This window comes from Canis lupus, chromosome 10 (genome assembly GCF_048164855.1).
Source record: "Canis lupus baileyi chromosome 10, mCanLup2.hap1, whole genome shotgun sequence".
NCBI lineage: Eukaryota > Metazoa > Chordata > Mammalia > Carnivora > Canidae > Canis > Canis lupus.
The window spans coordinates 13,508,728-13,530,607 of record NC_132847.1 but is presented as its reverse complement, the minus strand read 5'-3'; the positions used below and the strand labels follow the sequence as shown (position 1 = coordinate 13,530,607).

Here is a 21,880-nt window from a genome sequence, read left to right as displayed (position 1 = left end):
GCCTTTGTACCCATAGAGCTGTAAGATGCATTTGTGTTATTTTAAGCTGCTAGGTGTGTGGTAATTTGTTACAGGAATAGAAAACTAATACAATTAGCAGCAAAACAGTAGGCCCTCTCCTGAGCCAGGACATAGAACTAAATGAATGACTTGCAAGTGTTCTGTTTGTTTGTTTTACAGAGACAGTGTGTGTCAACAAACATGTGGTGCCTGAGTGGGTTGCAGGGGTGGGGGAGGAGCAGAGGGAGAGAGGGAATTTCAAAAAGGCTCCCCACTGAGCATGAGCCCAACACGGGCTTGATCTCACAACCCTGAGATCATGACCTGAGCTGAAATCAAGAATTGGACACTTAACCAACTGAACCACCCAAGTGCCCTGAGTCACAAGGGTTCTTCAAATGACTGCCAGACCTTAAATCCAGGCCTGAAGAAGCCCAGTGTTCTTCTCACCAAGTGTCACCATACATATTCAACAACCATTGGCTGTCTAAATCTAATTCTGTGAGGTCACACTGGGATGACACCCTTCCATCTCCCCCAAATACTCTGTTTTTCAGACGTGGTCAGTCTTACTCCTAACATTTAATCCCTAAGATAAGAAAAGTCTGTGATTACAATTTATCTCACTCATTCTGTGACTCACCTGCTGAAAACTTATCTACAGAAGGAGACAGCAAACTTTTCCCTAAAGGGTCAAATAGTAAATATTTTAGGCTTATGATCATATGAGTCATATGCATAAAACAGTAGGCCCTCTCCTGAGCCAGGACAAGTCATACGATCTGTGTCATAACTACTCAACTCTGCTTTTGTAGAGTGAAATCAACCGTACGTGATAGGTAAATGAATGTGTGTGTTGCTGGGTTCCAATAAAACTATTTAAAATAATCAGACAGTGGGCCAGATTTGGCCCATAGTCTATAGTCTGCTAACCCTAAAGAATAAGAACATTCTACTTTTCTCACTTTGCAAGCTGGTATTACAAGTCAAGTTTTTTTTAAAAAAATAGTGAGGGGCTAGAGCAGATCAAGCAAGATTATGGTTTACAGTAAAAGGATTTATTAGGTGTCAAAGTGAATTATGATACTGTTAAGAAAACTATTTGGTGCCAATTGGGTTAACTGCAGATCAGAATTCCAGGTATGAATGGGGAATAAAAAAAGGACTCTACTCTCTCTAGATTCTACAGAGGCCCTCAGCAAGGACTGCCCAATTTTAAATGTGTGATCATGTGAAATACGAATTTTTAAAAGTATACAGACCGTGTGAACATATGTGGGCATATGTCTAGTCTGCTAGGGCCACCATAGCCAAGTATCACCACAGCTGGGGGCTTAGACAACCGAGATTTATTTTCTCATAGCTCTGGAGGCTAGAAGTCTGAGACCAAGGTGTGGGCAATGCTGGTTCTCTCTGAGGGCTGTGAGGGAGGCTGTTCCGTGCTTCTCTCCTTGTTGCCCATGGTTTGCTGGCAATCTTTAGCATTCTTTGGCTTGTAGATGCATCACTCTGATCCCTGACTTCATGTTCACATGGTGTTCCCCCTGTGTGTGTGTGTGTGTGTGTATCTACATTTAAATTTCCCCCTTACAACAATGCCAGTGATACTGGATTTGGACACGCCTGAACGACCTCACTTTAATTTGACTCCTTCTATAAAGACTTTATCTCCAAATAAGCGGATATTCTGATGTACTCCAAACTACTCTTGCTGGGGTGGGGGGCAATAATTCAATCTGTAATATCTTGGCTTATACATTAGGACTGCTAATGGAGCTAAAGGTTGCCATTTTTTAAACAGTAATTACATTTATTAACAAGTTTTTTTTAAAGATTTATGTATTTATTAGAGAGACACAGAGCATGAGCAGGGGGTAGGGGCAGAGGGAGAAGCAGACAACCCCTCAGCAGGGAGCCTGATGTGGGGGCTCAATCCCAGGACCCCAGGATCATGATCTGAGCTGAAGGAAGATGCTTAACTGACTGAGCCATCCAGGCACCCCAGTAATTATGTTTATTAACTATAAAGATTCAGTAAAGGTACTCTAATAGGAAAAGGCACTCTGGACTGCCTCTCAGAATTTTGGACTGGAAGAACTCACGTTTTTCATCCCTGCTCCTGGACCTTTCTGTGTTGTCTGTGCCCTGCAGTCTGAAGGACACAGGGTCAGGTGGTTATCCTAAGTGGACTTCTCCATTCACTTCTAATTCTGCCAATATCCTTGGAGGCACACAGTAAGTCAAAGACCAGGGTCTCCAGCGCAACCTGTAACTGTCTACAGCATTTAGCTCTGGAGACAACGGAAGAACTGTTATCTATTAGTGTACATGTGTACTTTATTCTGGGCTCATCAACAGAGAGGGCAGCCAAGACCCTGACCTTGAATAATTCACCAATAAAGCAGCTCATGAGGAGCTTGCAGGCTCCATGGTACAGAGACTGAGGACAGTGTTTTGTGATTTTTCCTCTGAGTATGAATATTTAGGGAAAAAACCCCATTCTATTGGATTTTTTAAAGCTCCTCTGAACGTCCATACACTACACGGGGGGGGGGGGGGGGATGGATACTGCTACAACGTTTCTGGAAGGGTATTAGGCAACATCTATCCACATTTTAAATGTGTATGTCCTGCATTTTAGCAATTGCCTTTCTAGGAACTTAGCTTTAGAGATGCTTACACATGCACAGAAAGACATATGCACGAGTATGTTCACTGTGGAAAGGTAACCTACTGAGTTGTGAGGTGGCATGTATTTTCCCTTCAACTGCATTAAGTCCTTGAAGCTCACTTAGCTCACCTACCCTAGGGGAGTTTTGTGTAACTGGACAGAGGACACTTGGAGACAACCCCTTTAATATTTAATTTTGAAATCTTATTCGTGTCTAGTAAAATCCTTACCAGGTCATTAAAGAGAGTATTCTAGTAGGGGATGGCCTGAAGGGTACGTAGACCTGGTTTCTGAGGCAAGAGGGTAAAAGTAGACAGATGGTTTCTCTCAGCTCAGAGAAGAGCCAGCAGGTCTGAGGACTGCTGCATGTCATACTGCTGCATGATTACACCTGCAATACACTCGAAGGCCTCCCGTCTACCAAAGGTCTCTTTTCAGAAGGTAGAAAAGGAAAAAGAGTAGTTTCAAAAATAATTTAAAACACTTCATATTCTGCTTCTAAAATCTAATTTTTTGGGTTTATCCTCCTAATCTGTCAACATGACTTGGAATACGGATTCTGGCTTTCAGGAAATCCCTCCCCAGTAAGGCAACTGTAGTTGTTGTTGTTGTTGTTGTTGTTGTTGTTGTTTTAAAGATTTTATGTACTTATCCATGAGAGACAGGCAGATATATCGGCAGAGGGAGAGGCAGGCTCCACGTAGGGAGCCCGATGTGGGACTCTATCCCAGGACCCCAGGATCATGACCTGAGCCAAAGGCAGTCATTCAACCACTGAATCACCCAGGTGCCGCAGGCAACTGTGCTTTGGCTGGTGTTTTCCAAGGGCTGACCTTAGCCTACTCAGGTGGTGTCAGTTCCTTGATTCTTTGTATCACTAGAGACCTACCTGATGGCTTCTCTTCTATTCCCATTTCTTCAGACATATCATGATAATCTCCCAGAAATGCTTTCTGCCATCCACGTAGGCAATGGGAACCAGTTTGATAATCTCATCAAGAACAGAACTGGCTCCATCTAGACCAAGAGGGTTTTGCATAACACCACGCTGACCAGATGCTATTTTACATTGAGGATTCACAAATTGTCCACTTCATTTTTGTAATAAATATACTGGTGACAGTTGCCAGATTATCTGTCTGTAATTCCCTAAATCTACATTTTTCTTTTGAAAGACTGAGAAACTGGCCCATGTTCTAGCTTGTTTATTTCTTTTCTCTCAGCTTTTTGTGATTTCCTAGAATGTGAAGGACAGAGTTTGGGGATGATGTGCGTATGTACTTTCTATGCTTGCTAAGTAATCAGGCCGTGCATGTGCACACAGAAAGAGGCCATCGCTCATCTGATGTGCCTCAAATTCCCTGCTTGGGAAGTCTCCTCTGCATTGTTTGTTTGCTTAAGTATCATTTTGCCTCTGCAGAGATGGTACCCATAGCAGGAATGCTGGCTGGCAGGACTTGGGACGGAAGAAGAAAAGAAGATGGAAAGAAGACTAGGAATTTCCCGGACACTGGGCACAAGGGGAGATTCCCAAGGCTCCTGGCTCAAAATGAAGCCAAGTGAGGACAAGCCAGACTTGGTTTGCACGGAAAGCACGGGCCACTTACTCTTTCAGCTGCTTGGTTAGCTTCACCACCTGAGAGGCCAGCGACATGCAGGTCTCCACCACCACCAGGTACCGGGAGCACAGCGTGTGCCCATGACGCTCGGCGCTCTGGGAGGGCTTTTCCCCAGCATGGTTTTGCATGGTGACATTTGCTCCATATTCAACCAGTGTCTATTAGAAAATGCAGAGACATGTGATTGTGACAAAACCTCCCCTGCAACATTATTTTCCCCCATGCAACATTTTTTACTGACTGTAAGAGAAAGGTGAATGGAGCTTTTCCTATTAACCCAACACCAGTTATCAGAGCCCATAGCAGGGTAGGGAAGGGGGTGAAGGGTATCATTCTGTACAAGAAGCCTCTGGTGAGCTTGCAGGGGTTGATATCAGACACCTCCCTTGGAGCCTACAAACTGGCAACAGAACCAGTCCTACCACTACCAATCCCACCCAGCCTTGGGATCTGTGAGGGGCAGAGCCTGCTGCTGTCTTGAGGGGTCTGTCCCCTGAGGAGGCAGTGGCTGGGGTGAGCTGCTTTGTCCCTTTCAGTGGGCAGGTCCATTAAGTTGGGGATGCCTGTAAGGAGAGAGTGGAATTTTGTTTACCTGTTCCCATTTGCTTGGGGACCATATGTGATCTGTTGCTGAGCCTACCCCATCAAAAATAAAAGAACTGGAGAGATGACCAGCAGAGGTTGTGAAGCAGCTCACACTCCCTCCATGCAGCTGGCAAGAATATGACCCATGGATTGAGCAGACATTGTGCACGGGGGCTTGGGGTAAGCTTGTTATCACCCCACTACAGGAGAGGTCTCCAGCAGCAAGAGCAGTGAGTTGACACAGGCAGAGGGAAGTGTATGGGATGAGGAGGATGTGAAGCTGGGGTCAGGTATCTGTGGGGAGGCTCCAGAGAGCCCTCTGAAGACCTCATCCAACATGCCCAGCAGAGGGTCAGCATCTGAAGGCTGCCAGGGAGGACATGAATGGCCCACCACAGTGCGCCAAAGAAGCAACAATGACTTTCGGGGAGCATGCCATGACCTCTGCCAGTTACGCAAAGAGACAGTTAACTTTTCTCTCCTACCTCCTGGTCTCCAACACTGAGCCCAGCAGAGAGAGGGGAACAGGAGCTAATGTGATGTGTACAAAGTGAAGCATGCCTCTGTCCTCGTACTGTCTCCCTTGAAGCCTGAGTCTTATTCAGGTTGGAGAGCAGAATACTTTGAATCAGAAGTGACACCAAGACTTATGGAATCTGGCCAAGGCATCAGTTAGGAAAGAAGAGAGACTTGATGGACCGTGGTTGACATCATTAATTTAAAAAAAAAATCAAAATTCTTTTCTAGTTCTACTGGTGACATGAGATGCCACATGAGATCACGAGGAGCATCATCTTCTGGTTTATGACCAGCACCATGAAAGACCGATCTACCACGAAGCCACTGCCATGGACCTGACAGCGGTGGCGCAGCCCACCCAGAGCATCCCTGTCAGCACTCACTGCTCCCACTCCCTTGACTCTGGCCTCTGCCAGTTCCCTCCCTGAGCTTCCTATACTCAGTTTCTGCCTCCCCTCAAAGGGGCTCACCCTCTGTTCTACCCTTGGTCTGTGTCTTTTTTTTAATCTCACACCCAGTGGATAGACCCGCTTCCAAGATTATCCAAGTTTCCACAGCCACAGCGTCTAGTGCCAAAAATATCATTTGTGTGAAGTGGAAAGATGAATGGTCCGCAAGCACAGACAGCCTCTCTTCACATAGAAAAGAAAAATAAGCAAAATCTTAAACAGAATTAGTGCTATCAGCTGGTTTTCTTTGGCTTTCAGCCACTTATTAGCAGATAAAAAAAAAAGTTCAAGACTATGACATAGTAGGGTGTTCTGTGAAACGGACAAAATTGAAGTTTTCAGTTATATTCAATTATTTTTCCACCACAAAAAGTCACGACATCCCTATCATCTTCTGTAGATACTGGTAATCATTTAAAAACATTTCTTTCTTTCTCTGCTCTCTTTTCTCATCCCTGCTTCTACAGAGTGATGCCTTCAAGGAGAAGAGGCACATGTTGCCGACCTTAATGGAGAAACTTCCAGAGCCCTGGAATATTTCCCATCAACTTTGTTCTCCAAAGGGCAGATGCTCTAGATACCTCTTGCCTTTTGCTTTTATTACTCCCTTGCCTTTCCCAGTGACAGCATTTCCAGATCTTCCCCTGTCATTTCCAGGGTCCCCACTTTCCCAAGCAACTCGTTCTCTGCCCGGGTTTCTCTTTTGGATACAGTCTACCCACATACAGCAGGAAGCCAAGTTCCTGTTGAGTCAGCACACTGAGTTGCAATAAAAGAAACCACACATAATAAGGCAAAGAAGGATGCTGCCTTCTTAGAGGTGCTACGTACACACAGCTTATCTAGGACCATGTGAGCTCAGTGAGGTCAAGTGTCTTCTTTCAGCATGGCCCTCAGCAGTATGTGTCAGTCAGGAAACGGCTTTCCTACATCTTGGGCAGGTGTGGGACACATCCAAAGATGCTGGGTCAATTTCCATGATAAGAATGATGAGATTGGTCTGAGGCTGGTAATGATGCATTATATGATTCATAAATTAAATTCCAGGCTGAATCTAAATAAATTTCATTTCAATGTAAAGCCTTTCCCTCCTTCACAAGGTCATCCCTTGCTCCTCCTCCTTCTCGTTGGTCCCCTTCTCTCTGCTTTGTCACTGAGGGCCTTAGCATTTTTTTTAAGTCAAGGGATTTATCTGGTTTATTTATTTATTTTATTATTTTATTTTTTTATTTTTGGATCTATCTGGTTTTTACATTCACACATGCCTCAACCTTCTGAGGACCCTCACTGGGCTTTCAGCCATGTGTTACTATGACGGCGGCACTAGGTTTGGCTCAGCCTCGTACACCAAAACATTCGGCAGAGAGGTGCGGTTCTGACTTGTCTTCTTGTGGCAACTCCACATGCTCTAAGCAATCCTCCTGTATACTCTCTCAGGTGGCTGGGGGCACAGGGAGGAACCTCCCCACCTCTTCTGTGGCTCTGCTCCTCAATCTTACACTCTTACACACCCAGACCATGGTAACATGTGTGAGGCAGGTAGGACTACAAGGACGAAGCCACCTGAGGCTATTGGGTGGAGAGGCTGCCAAACTACCTAGCCTGCCTGAGGGGTGAGGGGAACCATAATGGTATATCTGAGGCCTCCCTGTAATCAGTTCTGGGGCTTTCTGAAGGCATTTGAAAAGCTCCACCCTGCCCCAGAGAAAGGGGGAACCACAGCCCTCCTTCTCCAGTCCCTTTTGACATCCTGCAACACTCAAGGAGAAACCTGTAGGACTCTTTATGCCAACATTTCTGTGGATTTCTGGATATACGAATATATCAACTTAATTCCTTATTATCTACTATAGCAGAAAAAGCTGACTTAATCTACACATTTCTTCCAGCAAACAAAATTTCCATTTTTTGTTTCATTACTTGATGAACTCATTTGTCTCCTCAAAGCAGCAGAGTCTGTGTACCTGTATGCACCCGAGGTAGCCATGCTGGGAGGCTACATGGACCGCGCTGTTGCCATCTTGGTCCACTTCATCCAATGAGATGCCCTGTTCTTGCATAAACTGAAGAAGCCAAAGAAGAATTTTTTCCTATAAACACAAAGACAGTTGCTATTAATGGAATATCATGAATATCATGTAGCAAGTCTGAAAAAAAGACAAAGGAAAACAAAACTTTTTTTTGTTTTCATACACCTAGGTTTATCATATCAGCAGAACATACCCTTCATTCTGAACTGAAAATCCAAGCATCCCTCTGGCTCAAGTCCATGAAAGAGGAACGCTCAGAGAAGTTGAAGAGTGGAAAATTATGTCAAAAATGCTCTTGTTTTACTTACTTACTCAAGAGATGCAAAATTGATTTACAGAAAGTTTTGAGTACTTCCTCCAAGTCACACAGCTAGACAGATCAAAAGTGGGGACCAGGATCTGAGTCTTTCCATGCTAAGGCAATGTTTTTGCTACTTTGTTATGCTGTCTTTAGGGTTCCAGAATATTACATTAGGAGAACCAGCTTCTCCTCTGAAGCTGATAATGTTTCAACCACGCCTTCATGATCCCAGACCTCCTGCAATCAACAGACTGACAAGGAGAAACAAAAGCTTAAGTTGTTAAGCATAAGATAACCTCACTGAAAGAAAACCAGGACGCTCTTGATTTTTCTGACCAAATGTTAGTGAAATTTCAAAAGGAAAGGTTTCCCTTATTCCCTGTTAAGTGGAGAGCACTCAATGCTCTGAATACAACCTTTCAAGAGCAAGGACACAGTGCGCTCAGCATGTTGTCAAAATCCGTTTGCATTTTACCCACTGAGTATTTTGTGGTATTTTCATGTTATGTTTGGCCTCAGGAGAAAGCAGGGGGATGGGATTTCACTGTTTTAAAATAGAAGAATTAAATATAATGTTAAAAAAATATAAGAGTGGTAAAAACAACAGCATGAAGTTTAGTGAGTGGAATTTGACATTTAAAAAAATGATCATGTGTTTGAAATAGCCTTGAACCTCTCCTTAGCCTTTGAAAGGGTTTTTTTTTTCTATTTTTCTTTTTTTTTTTTCCCTCTTTTTCCAGTTCCTTGCTCAGACTGGTCATGAACTTTTATACTTTTCTGTATTAAATTTACCTTCACCTTCTGAACATGCCAACTAATCTGCTAAAGGAATGTTGGATAAAAATAGCCAACTCTAATGCTTCAGCCCTCGTTGGGGAGGTGCAGGGCACTGTTTATGAAGGCACTGGCAACATCAGGGACAGGACAAACATCTGCACCTTACTCCTCTTTTCATGTGAGTGAGCAAGGAGTAAGACCCCTAAAAAACAAGAAGGGAAACATGTAATCAATACCTATAACCTACCAAGAAGGCACCCAGGAAAAGCAGATGGAGTGTCAGCTGCAAAAGCAGACAGACGCTGTACAACATGAAACCCTCAACATCCGTAGAGAATGAGGTGGAGCAGAGCCTGGAGACCAGGGCTGGGAGCTACAATCTGGACAAGGGTATGCAGATATGTTTGTCCTTTTCTTCAGAGGCAAACTGAAGAAAGTTGGGGCTGATATTTGGACCAGCATGGGTGATGTTTCATCTGTACAGGGCGGAACAACTTCCTTTACTTTTTCTAATTAGGAAGAGAAAAAACAGTATGACTTTGATTTGGAGTCAGATGATTCTACTGTGTGATCTTAACTCCTTAAAAGATCTGGGTGACTGGACATACTGCGGGATGAGAAAACACAACCAACTGGTTTGAAGCCAATGGTGAAGATCTGGAAACATCAAGAGGGCAGGTTGCCATGACTCGATGGGTAAAAAGGACAGTACTGCCACCTCAGTGGGTTGTTCTGAAGCGTGTGGTCACTTGGCTTGCTCTATAGTATTAAGTCATGGAATCTTAAAATTGCAGAGTGGGAGAGACTTCAGGGAATTATCCAATTCAAACACCCTTGTTTGACAAATCCAAAAGCCAAAGAAGACAAGTATATATTCTCTGATGTTCTAGCAGCCCCTTTCTTCAGCAAGTCAAGTTCAGAGGATTGCAAGATCCTTTGAAATATTCTATATATACCTTCTTGTCAGGCATATTTTCACATTTTTCAGATTCAATTAATATTAGAGTGGATAAGTCTGTTCCACCTCTACAGAAGATGCCCTTTGCCATCATTCAGTGTTTTGACTTTTAATAACAGGGTTGTCAGAAGCAGAATACTGCATTTCAAAAGAGTTGGAATTTTTCCCTTGTAGAAACATGGAGAAGAATCTAGAGACCTGGACTTTGCAGTGGCTTGAAAATCTGGTCAAACAGGCCAAGGTTTGTATGAGGCAAGAGCTGCGTTGGCTCCCAATGGTCTTCCAAGTCAATTCGTATTGTTCAAGAACCTGCCTTCTTTTCTTCTGATGGCATGAAAAACTCTTCCTTATAATTAGAGATCTTACCCAATTCAATATGCTAGATTTATATAAAGGAAGAACCATTATTCTATTGTTCAGAACAAGGAAGGTCTTTGCCCAGCACCCCAAATTCAGTTTTGTGTTCTGAAGTTGGCAATGTATTTTTTATTATTTTTTATTTTTTAAAAAGACTTTATTTATTTATTCATGAGAGAGACAGAGGAGAGACACAGGCAGAGGGAGAAGCAGGCTCCATACAAGGAGCCTGACGTGGGACTCGATCCTGGGTCTCCAGGATCAGGCCCTGGGCCCAAGGCGGCGCTAAACCTCTGAGCCACCCAGGCTGCCCCGGCAATGTACTTTAATAAGAAGCGACATAATCCATCTGTTCACTGATAAACTTCATGGAAACAAAAACTCTTGAATTCTCGGGTTCTGGTAAAAGCACATTTAGCATCCGCTCTCAGAGAAATGTTGCTTTCTGCTCTGATTCTGGAGAACATGCCAGCAGAAATCGATGGTCTTATAAATCAAACAGCGGCTTATTGGAGAAATAGCCAATAAAGAGAATAAATACAACTATCTTCTCCAACTAAGAAGGGTCTTTATGAATGCGTATGTGTATTAAATATATATGCAGTGAGTCTACCTTCTTTCTTAGACATTCAGTGCTCTCTTCCTGTGCGTGCATGCGCATGTGCGTGTGTGTATGTGTGCATGTGTGTGTCAGGGAGATGTTCAAAGAAGAATGTAATTTCTTTTTTTTTTTTTTTTGTATTTTATTGATTTATTTTAGATAGTGTGAGAGAGAGCTGGGGGTGGGGGCGGCTGCAGAGGGAGATGGAGAAGACTCCCTGCTGAGCAGAGAACCTGATGTGGGGCTCCATCCCAGGACCCTGGGATCATGACCTGAGCAAAAGGCAGACTCTTGACTGACTGAGTCACTCAGGTGCTCCAAGAATGTAATTTCTGATTTTTATTTTTTTCATAAGTACTGCTTTCAGAGATCATCCAATGCAGTCATACGGATGGAGAGGCTGTTCTGTGTTATTTCTGTTTTACAGAATGCCTCTCCAACTTAACATTCTACCCATTTACTCACACACTCATTGATACATTCAGTTTTCATCTCTTGACTAAAAACTTCCTTCATGTCCTGGTTTCCTCTTCTGGGGATTTTCTGCTCTTTCAGTGACCTGTTTATTGGTGTATTTTCTGTGTTCTTAACAGCAATGCAATTAGTTTAATGAGGCAATTAAAACATGTAATTTACAAGATTTTCTGGACAAAGTCTAATAAAAACTGTAATTGAAAAGGGTGCCACAGGTTTATTACTAGCATCAATATAGTCTCTACAGTTTTCGTTATAACTAAGTCCTAAAGGAGGCAGCTTTTTCTGCAATCGTATATCATCAAATCTAATATGCTATCAATTCTAGGATTCAGTCTGGTTTTTGAGATGTTGAAGTATAAAAAAGTGACAAGCCATAATTTCATGATGTCATTTATGATAAGATAAATGGAGAATCCAGAGATAATAAAATGTGAGAAAAAAAGAATATATCCAAGGATTTCTTAAATAGGTTAAGGTCTAAATAATTCTTTTTGCCAAGTTTCCCTTATGCTTTACTTATGGTAAAATACATAAACTGAACAATATTGATATCAATAAAAATAGGAAATTGGAAGACGTCCAATAATCCTAAGAACCAACATTTATGTCTGCTCTGTGCCAGCAATGGGCAGCGCTTCATGTAGCTTTTTTCTACTTAGTCTTCAGAGCTGCCTGGTGAAGCAGGTTCTTTTATCTCCACGTTAGAGATGAAGAAACTGACATCCAGAGAGATAGTTCCTTTTTTAAAAAAAATAAATGTCTCCAAGGCCACCAAACTAGTAAGTGGTAGAGCTACGATTTAAACCCAGATACAGAGTCAGTGTTCTTCAGGTCTCTGCTTTCTCTCTACTGAATATGAACATCCACAACCACTCACTGATCCATGACCCCTGATTCTGTAATGGACATGCTTATTTGGCACCCCCTTGGGTCACAGAAAGCACAGTTAACAGCCCATCATCCTGTGGGTTCACGGAGCTCTGTGTCACCGAGGCTGTTTCAGAGATCTGGCCTTGGAGAGCAGATAGATGCTCATGCTAATCAAAGACTTTTCTATTTTGCTTTCATCTGCAATTACAGCACTGTCCACATGGTTTCCTGATTTCTACCCCAGGATGGTGAAAGAAAGAAGTCAAGAGAATAGCTTGCCTTTTTGATTGCAGAGGAACAGTAACATGTAGCCTGTTGAAGAATCCCTCTTGCCAGCATGCCTATCACTGTTTGTGACCATTCATAGGAACTGCTGAGCCTTTTCTTTTTCCAAAAAGTACCTGCCCACCCACCCATGTTAGGGCCAACATTTTAAATGGGGAACACACGCAGTGCAGGCAAAGGTGCCCTTGGTATATGCCAAATGCTATGATGGACCTTGTTTCTGTAGCAGGATCTCCTTACCAAAAGTCATAGGAAAGACTCAGGACTGAAACAATCACAAGATTTGATGCTTGAAGGTAACACAGAGTCCACTGAGCCAATAATGTCCAGGGCAGAATGGGCTGGAATCCCCACGCAGTGAAGGGCAACAGCTTTGCTGGGGGCAGGCATGAGCATGCTGGAACCTCCATGGTGAAAGAACCCAGCCCCAGTTTCACAGCTGGTGGCTCTGTCTTGAGACCATTCTGGCTCACTTGTTTCGCCAGCAACATCTCTCTCCTGGGACAGCAAAGCAGGCTGACTGGAGGCCATTCCTGCTTTATCTTTGAGTTTCTTCCACAGCTTTTGCTTTGGCGCTCCCCATGGCTGCCTCTGCTCTGGACAATCAGGCCATGAAATAATTGCATCCTCTGAGATTTCATGTGTCAGGATGAGGAAAATCGATTAAATCACCCAAAGATCTATCACTCCAGGAGACCACTAAAAACTGCTGGCTGCCCTGTGGTACTGGAGTTTTTAAGGTCATTTTTACAAGAAAAAGGACACAAATTGGGAGTCAGAGAGAGCCCGGTCTTTCAGAATCTATATGAGGGGCAGAGGGCAATGAAAATAAACCAGGAGAGGAATTTTGCTCTGCACTATCCTTTCCAGAGGTATTTACTCAAGAAACAAGACCAGAACACGCTCAAGTGCCTGCCTGATATCGAAAAACTTGCATGTGCTGAATCCATTAGAAAACTTTTTGGTAATAGTCTTCCTTGTGAAAATATTAGCCTTGTCCTGGTTCCAAGTTCAGCATCTCCACAGGTTATCTGTTACATAAGTGCCTGTGGGAAGGACACAGAATGGCTGGACAGAAGAGAATTCACAGCTCTAAAGGGCTTCTAGGCTTTCCACATGGATAGGAATGCTCTCCTAAGGGCACTGGTGGACTGGCCTTGCTCCACACTGGACTCAAGGTCATTAACAATGCTTATCAGCTTGAAATAACCACCTGGATGCTGACACTAGCATGAGGCAAATGTCTGACATGGCTCTTCAATTAGGTCACCCATTTCTGTATTTTCCTCGAGTCTGGTCAAGTAGGCCATGCCATCACCCACCAGTCCCAGAAAGGGCACCTGCTCTTGGTTCTGTCCCAGTAGGTTCACAATTATGAGAAACCCACTGCGAGAGCTGAACGGAGAAAGTGGCATGCATTAAGCAGCATTTCCCAAGACAAAGAATGCTGGGAGCCCAATTATTTACTTAGAGTCTCAGCACGGTGATGCAATCCTTTCCTCCTTTTCTTTGGCAAGCCCTACCAAAAGTGCAGGTAGTCTTTCCACTGGTATCTGAAATTCTTTGTGAGGCTTTAGAAGAGCGAAATGAAATCGGAGATATGAAACATTTATGCAGGCAGTCTGGGAATAAATAACATTCCATTTTAGACCAAAAATGATTTATGAAGATCATCAGTGATGACATTCTTCTGGTCACTTGAAAATTCTATTCTCCCCTTTGCCAGTATAAACAACAAAAAAGGGCATCCTTAGCAAATGCTCATTAACTATTATGGTTGTTGGTAGAATTCCGTGGCTGGGGCTTGCAAGGACACTACACAGAGAGAATGGAGTGATTATTTCAAAAATATGGCTTTGAAAAAAAAATTTTTTTTTTCCAGATCAGCCTAACTTTGACAGATTTTAAATGTTCCTCCTGCTTCTTTCTTCATCTCATAAATTTAGTGCCAGGTACTCCCTTTTTTGATGAGCTGTGTATCACAGTGTGTTGTTAGCTAACATTGTGAAAAAGTCTTCCTCAACTAGATCAATGCCGCTGTAAACAGGCTAAACAAATTATCTACGTCAGCGATACAAAACAGGAGCTGGTTTTCTAGTCACAGGGTCTCAGCTGAGATGCAATCTCTGCTTCCTAGGCATGTGCAAGTTACTTAAATTTCTTTCTTCACTCTCATCTACAGAATGGCTAAGAACAATAGATCCAACAGCATTGTTTTAAGGAACAAGTCAGATAATGTTTGCAAAACCCAATGGCCTGGTGCCTGGCACATACTGGAAACATTACATATTAATATGTATGTATATAACTGAAGTCACCATGGCACCAAATAGCTAGCACCTAATGTGGACTCCCACTAGAGAAAGACTGTAGTGATATTCTCCAAGGGTATTTTTTGAACTTGAGATTGTCATGCTCGAAAAAGCATAATCTCTTGTTGACAATACCACAATTTACTGCCATTGGGAAAGTTTATGAAGCCAAAGGGGATATGGTTATATGCACGAGAAGCAATTTTCTTTGCCACAAACAAATATGATTAAATCTATTTTAATACAGTGCTGACTTTATTTATTTTTTTAAGACTGAGATTGGCATTTTGTGGTTCCAATTTAAAATACATATATAATTTATACTTACCCTTCTCAAAGGGAGTTACTGGTTATTTTTTTTTACTCCATACCCTGGACTGTGATCTGTGTACATCAATTACTCATACCAGGATTTCCTATTGTAGAAACTGGTTGTAACTGAGATGCATTTATAGTTACTGTGTTTGTTTATTTTTAATAGAGGGAGACTTCCTTAATTATTGACTTACTGAAGATTTCCCCTTTAATGTTGGGTACAAGAAAATTTATCATTTTCCCTTTTGACAAAAATTAAATTCACTTATTGTAGAAAACTTGGAAAATACTGAAAAATACAAAAAAGAAGATAAAAGCCACTTCTAATTCTACCCTAAGTGATATCTACTATAAACATGTTGTGACAGTTTTTTCTGTAGTCTTATCACCTGCTTCTCTTCTTCTCTCTCCAGAATTCAAAGCTGGTAACCAAATTTTATGAATGGTTTTGTATCATACATTTTAATATTATATAATGACCATGTTTTCTCATAAAATTTCATCATAGGTATGTAGCTTCATTATTTATCCAATACCTTAATTATGGAATATTTAGGTTATTTAAACATGTTTTTCATTAAAATATATTACAAGGAAATAATGGCTTATAAATCTGATCATTAAAAATTCTTCCTACCTGGCCAAAGCAACCTGCGTAATGAATAAGGCTTGGGAAATCCTTAGAACAGCTCAGCTCAGCGATGGCTTCGGTTTCACTCACCATCCAGCGGACACACTCCAACTGACCATTCTAGGTTGGAAAGAAGAAGAAAGAAAGAAATTCAAGGTAATGCAGGTTTGAAAAACACCTCATAGATGGTAATTTTGCCAAGGGAAGAAATCGCATGAATTTTGGTTCTTGTATTTGGCTCCATTTATTTGCAGTAAATCATCTGTTTTATCTCTGGTCTGTGCTTATGGTTCAAAATCAGTTGGGGGAATTTTATTAAAATGCATGTTCATAATTGTAATCAGGCAAATTGAGGCACAATTTGTATACTATAAAATATACTCTATCCTTTTTAAGTACAGAGTTTGAGGACTTTTGACAAATATATACTCTCTTGTGACTACTGCTCCAATCAAGATACAGAACATTTCATTCTCCCCTTCCCCCAAATTTCTAGGACTCCTCTGGTCTTAGGTCTTCACTTTTGCCCCAGTGATGGGATTTCTATCACAACAGACAGAGTATGTAATCTTCTGGGTCTTACTTATGTCACTCAGTATTCATTCTTTTGAGATTCATCTAAGCTTCTGCTTGTATGAAAGTTTTGTTCTTTCTTGTTGCTGACAAGTATTCTATTGTATGAATATATCAGTATTTCTTTATTCATTAGCTCTTAGAATAGTCTTTTATAAACCCTGAGAATCTGAAATGGTAGGATTCCAAAATAAAGAAAGAGCAAATAACATTATACTGGCTCAACTGCTACTTTCACCGAAGCCTTCGGTGACTCTGTCCCCACACCAGCTCTTTCCTCCTATGCTGAAATCCCATACTGTACAAACCAGGAAAGCACCTGTGACATGTATAAATAACAGTCATTAGGACCCAGACTTGAATGGATTTAAATCCTTAATACACTACTTAGTTACAAGACCTTGACTAAGTTGCTTCCTCTCTGATACTCAGTCTTCTCATCTGTAAAATGGCAGGGATAGTAGTAACTACCTCATCAAGTTACTGAGAGCAGCAGATAAGACAAAGCATGTGAACTTAATCAGCATACAACACTTGTTACCTTTTACTGTAGTGCACTCTCTTACATCCTTTGTAACACAAATGAGACGTTCAGCTGCCTTCCTGGTTTACAAAGTGTGGGGCCTTAGCCCAGGAGAAAAGAGCTACCATGCCATGGAGTCTGGGAAGTCTATTCTAGACATGAGATGTAAGAGGTAATCTGCTCATTTTTTATCTACGCTTATTTGGATAGTGGGATTTCAAGCAGTCAGCTCTCAACTGTTCACAAGCTGAAACTATTCTTCCATTGGGGGAATCCACCAGGATCAGGTGGGTGCTCAATAGCTTCCAGGTACTACACTGGATTTGTCTCCTCCCTCCTCTGCCCTATTTGTTGCCAGGGGAGGTTGGTCTGTATGGGCTGCCTCCCTTGCCCCCTAGGTTTGACTGATGGAGAATGTTGGGCAGGACACCAAGAAAGGAGAATGAGTTTAAGGTCCCCTCTTTTTCTGGCTTTCCCAACTCCCACAGGGGTGCCGTTGGCTGCTGTGTCCCTCTACCAGTCAAAGGTAAAAAATCAGCCAGTTCTTCCATTCGGCCCTCTCTATTGCTCGTGACCCTCCCTGGCCCCTCAGGCTCTCAGGTGGTAATAGTGCTCTGCTCTGATCTCCAGGATACTGCACTTTTCTTCTTGGGCTCCTTACACCTCACCCATCATCCTTTGGTATTTGAATCCTTCATTAAAGATGTTCTTCAAATTGCATAATTTGAGCATGCCAACTGTTTCCTACCAGGATTAAAATAAAACTGTGATACAATGTGCTTCATTCTCTCTGAATAAAGAAAGGAATGGGAACTGGACTGAGCAACTACTAGGGAAGACAGTTCTTATCGACTGGCATTTACACAGAAATATAAGGCAATATTCCTGATTTTAATGACTTGAGTCCTCTTTTTTTTTCTCGGTCAATCTAACTAAAAGTTTACTGAGCTTTAAAAATCTATTCCTAGAACCAGATTTGGTTTTGCTGACTTTCTCTATTTCTTTTTTTCTGCTTTCCACTGCATTTATTTCTCCTTGAATTTTTAAATTTATTTCCCTCTGCTTGTTTTGAATGTAGTTTGCTTTTCTTTTTCAAATTTAAGGTAGAAGGTTAAGCTATTAACTTTAGATCTTTCTTATTCCTTTTTTTTTAATACTGGCATTTATGGCTATAAATTTCCCTCTTAGCATTGCTTTAGTTGTATCTTAAGTGATAATATACTGTAATTTCATTCATCTCCAAATATTTTTCAGTTTCCCTTGTAATTTCTTCTTTGATAAATGATTATTTTGGAGTGTGTTAGTTCCAGATACTTGTATCTCTAATTTCCTTCTGTTACTGATTTCTAATTGCATTTCATTATAGTTAAAGGACATACTTTGTATGATTCCACTCCTTTCAGCTTCATTGAACCTGTTCTGTGGCCCAACATATGGCCTATTCTGGAGAATGTTCCATCTGTATTTGGGGAGAATGTGTATTCTGCTGTTGTTGGATATAGAATGTTCTGTTAGATGTCGGTTAGGTCTAGTTATTCAAGAAGGGAATGTCTGAATAAGTATATTAAATAATAAAATGCTGCTGTAAAGGCAGAAGGAAATATATCACTACCATGATTTTGAACACATCTCTTTCCATAAATAGAAATACAAAACAAAACAAATGTTATTAAATTCTAGCAGGAGATTTTTGCCTGAATCTGGGATCACTCCCTAAATGTTAAAAAAAAAGTCACATCAGTAGGTTATGGCTTTGAAGTCATTTTCTCATCAGACCAACATGTTATCTTTGAGCTTAATCAGAAGCACTGAATGAGAAATGAAAAACAAACTAAGGTTATTTCACTTCAAGTCTGTTTAGCTCCTAAAACAATGGATTGTGTTTGCCTCATTTTAGAAACACACTGCTCTCACCTTAGATTTCTTTCCAGTTACTTTCCTTAACTGTTCCCAAAGGGCACTTAGTAAAATGCCCTGGACTGCCACAGTACCTCAGGTTGGGTTCCCCAGAAAACCCTCAATAAATTCTGCAGTGTAACTGATAAGAATTTATAATGTTCCATTTAAGAAGTTTAAGGGTAGGGGAGAGGTGTTCCTAAGCCTTCAAAGCCCCTTTTCTCAGGTAATCTTTTTATTTGATACCCTATCTCTGACTCTGCTTCCTGTCAGCCAAGTCACATTATCTCAGCAACTTCTGCCTGTTTGAACCAAGTTTGTTGTCTTTACTGACAGCTGGGCTCTCAGAACTATGCTTAATGAGGTGAAACGCCATCAGTTGGTCACTGGTGTTCAAAACAAGGTCCTAAAACCGAAGAATGATGACTTCTTAGAACTCCCTCGACTTCACCAATGTCTATCAAATTACATTGAATGGACTGAAGCAGGATTGGGGTCAGGACAGATTTCCAAAGGGGGGTGGCACTTACTATAAAATATTTGTGTTAACTTCTTTTGTAAATTCTAGATTAAATGAAGAAACAGAAGATTTCCATTTCTTATATCATTGTGTTCAGAATTAAAAATGTGAAAAATCTGAGACCCCAAATCCATAAGAACTTTTGACTCTTATGGGCTTGATATGCATTCTTCATTAAAACAAACCAAAAACACTGAAGTTCAAGTTTACATGCTGATTATGTGATAGCAGTATGCTGACTAGAGGAATTTAAGAATGAATTACCAATATGGATACCGTAGAAGGAGTTTATACCCAGGGTTGGCCTAATGACCACCAAGTTTCTTATGTACTGTCCTACCCTGAAGATTCTTAATCTATGAAAACAAGTACTAGGGCATATAAATGAAGAAAAAATTTCCTCATCCAACTACACAGCTACAATATACTCCATAATCTAACAGCAGTTAGGAAAGCTAATGAGAATTATATTTTATAAACACTAAAATAGCAATACAAATGTCAACATTTATTGGCATTGTAAGAATATTTTATCACTGACCCACACCTACTGATGACCAGATCTAACCCCTATCTTCCCACAAGACTCTGATATAAGACGAGATCCTGAATTTGCCATCCTGCTCTTGAATTACTGGTAACTTACCTGCCCTACCTACTTGGCTATCAGCTCCTGAAGAAAAGGGATTATGTCTCATTCAAATGTGTATTGCCATCACCTAACCCAGTACCTGGTGGACTTGGTACACATTGTTGAACTCAACTACACTGCACTTTGACTTTGCATCTAATATCTCTTTCTTCATGATTGCTGCGGGCAGTTCAGCTCTTAATGTGCCATAGGAACAATCACTAAAGGAAAGTGATATCTACCAGGGTCATAAATTTCTTATTTTATCAAAAAAGTATTATTTTCTATACTATCTTGGAAATAATACATTATAGTTGAGTAAAATTAAATAAAACAGAAAGCAACTTTTAATACATTAAACAACTTTACTGAATGATGAAGCACCTTGGTGGATCAGTGGGTTAAGCATCTGCCTTCATATCATGATCTCAGGGTCCCGAAATCAAGGCCCACATCGGGCTGTCTGCTCAGCAGGGACTCTGCTTTTTCCTCTCCCCTTGCCCTCTCCCCCTGCTTGGGTGTGTGTGCATGCTCTCTCTCTCTCAAATGAATAAATAAAATCTTTAAAAAATTCACTGAATGGTAAATAAATTAAAGATGCAAAAATTCAGATTTGCATAAAAGATACGTTAGGGGTAGGAGAGCAATCATTTTTTCAAATGTAGCGTGTTCTTCAGTGAATTCATAAGTACATTTCTTTAGCAAGTTCCTCTAGTAAATTTCAAAATAATTCCATTTCTAAAAATTATGATTATTCAGCCTGTAGAAGACATAACTATTATGTAAAGCAGAGCACATATGCAGAAGCACAAGATGTATTATATTTCCCTGAACTTCTGGCTTCTTCATAAATATGACTGAATTTTACATTTATTTGCCAAAGATCTTAAAAGTAATTGTAGTTTAATAGCTAAACTTCTAGTGATGTGTTATGTTTTACAGAGGCCCTCACTGCAGTGCTATAAAAGTCCATGTTTCCCTGACTCACAGTTTCTAAGTTTTAACTCTATCCCAGTCGACATTAAGCTCAAAACTCAGCTCTGACATTCTGAACAACTCTTGGTACTGAAGACATTTAAACTTCAGATGTGATCCATTAGAAGCCTGCTTTAGGATCTGAAATACTCCTGAGAGCTATCATTCCTTAAAATACACCTTTTCCTCATTTGTCTCTCTCATTATACTCACATTAGGAAAAAATGAAACAGCCTCAGATAAATCCAGGTGTGGTTAAAAATCTAAATTGCAGTCACTATGAATAACAAAAGTTCTGAGAACCACAATAGATCATTTTCCTTTCCCTTTATTAGCTGATTTGAAGCTTACCCTCATTGCACGATAAATTGGAATGTAGTCTCCAAAGCTCAAAGCAGTTGTAACCGAAATGATTACTCTCTTTAAATGTAGTATGCTCATTTGCCATTTGCTTGGTATATCATGCTACTCTCTCCCTATACGCATTTCTGCAACTTAGCTCACTAAGAATCTTCAAAAACAGAAATCCAACTTTTAGCTGTGGCTGGTCCCAGCCCCCAACCAATCACCTTGATGGCCAGGCCCGCTGGAGTCAGCTTCTCTGCATTTCGCTCACTGAGGCAATCTTCTCCCATCAAAGACGTGAGGTGCTGGAGACATTCTGCATGTCCCTGTGATGCGGCCACATGTAGGAGATTGTTGCCACTTTCGTCGTGAATTTTGTCTAGGTTGTCGGCAGCAAGGTGTGGCTGTACAACAGTAAGGTTAGAACACTTAAGTCAATAATCAGAATATGCTGTGGGGGTTTTGCTGTGGGCACTGGGAGGAAGAGATGAGCTTCCAGAAGTTCTGGTGGCAATCCTGAGTGTTTAATAAGTCAGAATTCCCTACTGTTAATTTTAATGACTCTCCATTACAGTTTTTGCTATATTGTCCTTTAGAACATGAATTCTCAAGGGGCTTATCTTCCTGGGAGACCTGGTAAGGGCTAGGTCAGTAAGCTTG

General features: G+C 41.2%; 1 protein-coding gene across 17 annotated transcripts in view; it reads right to left on the bottom strand.

The window, feature by feature from the left end:
• Positions 1-21,880, bottom strand: part of SNCAIP (synuclein alpha interacting protein) — a 148,612-nt gene that overhangs the window by 15,533 nt on the left and 111,199 nt on the right. For all 17 annotated transcript variants that reach the window (XM_072840757.1, XM_072840745.1, XM_072840747.1 and 14 more), the window contains 4 exons: positions 21,445-21,624; positions 15,764-15,877; positions 7,808-7,933; positions 4,279-4,448 (listed from right to left, as the gene is read on the bottom strand). In XM_072840757.1, the coding sequence (XP_072696858.1) occupies positions 4,279-4,448; positions 7,808-7,933; positions 15,764-15,877; positions 21,445-21,624 (590 nt within the window). The remainder of the gene's footprint in view (positions 1-4,278; positions 4,449-7,807; positions 7,934-15,763; positions 15,878-21,444; positions 21,625-21,880) is intronic.